The following is a 200-nucleotide window of genomic DNA, read 5'->3' as shown; positions in this document are numbered from 1 at the left end:
GTGCCAAGGACTCGTCATACCAAAGGGGTACAGTTATAAAAATTATTATTGAACACAACTTCAGTCGTGAGACTATGGTATCACAAGTTCAGGGTTGAAAATGTAATTCTGGCTTGTTGGCAACGACGCGTGGAATCTTCTAACCTGTTGGAAGATTAATGAAGGAAGGAATTAATAGAAATAATAAAATTAGGTATAGG

The 200-nt window shown here is 37.0% G+C and overlaps 1 protein-coding gene across 1 annotated transcript in view; it reads right to left on the bottom strand.

Annotated features, from left to right (window-relative positions):
• LOC119585064 (venom carboxylesterase-6-like) overlaps positions 1–200 on the bottom strand; it is a gene marked incomplete in the record, with an annotated part of 16961 nt that overhangs the window by 1376 nt on the left and 15385 nt on the right. The window contains 1 exon segment of the mRNA XM_037933681.1: positions 1–144. Coding sequence (XP_037789609.1) covers positions 73–144 — 72 coding nt within the window.

Source organism: Penaeus monodon, chromosome 19, assembly GCF_015228065.2.
Source record: "Penaeus monodon isolate SGIC_2016 chromosome 19, NSTDA_Pmon_1, whole genome shotgun sequence".
In the NCBI taxonomy this organism is placed as follows: domain Eukaryota; kingdom Metazoa; phylum Arthropoda; class Malacostraca; order Decapoda; family Penaeidae; genus Penaeus; species Penaeus monodon.
Note: the sequence above shows the minus strand (reverse complement) of the source record. Positions and strands in the feature narration are given on the sequence as shown.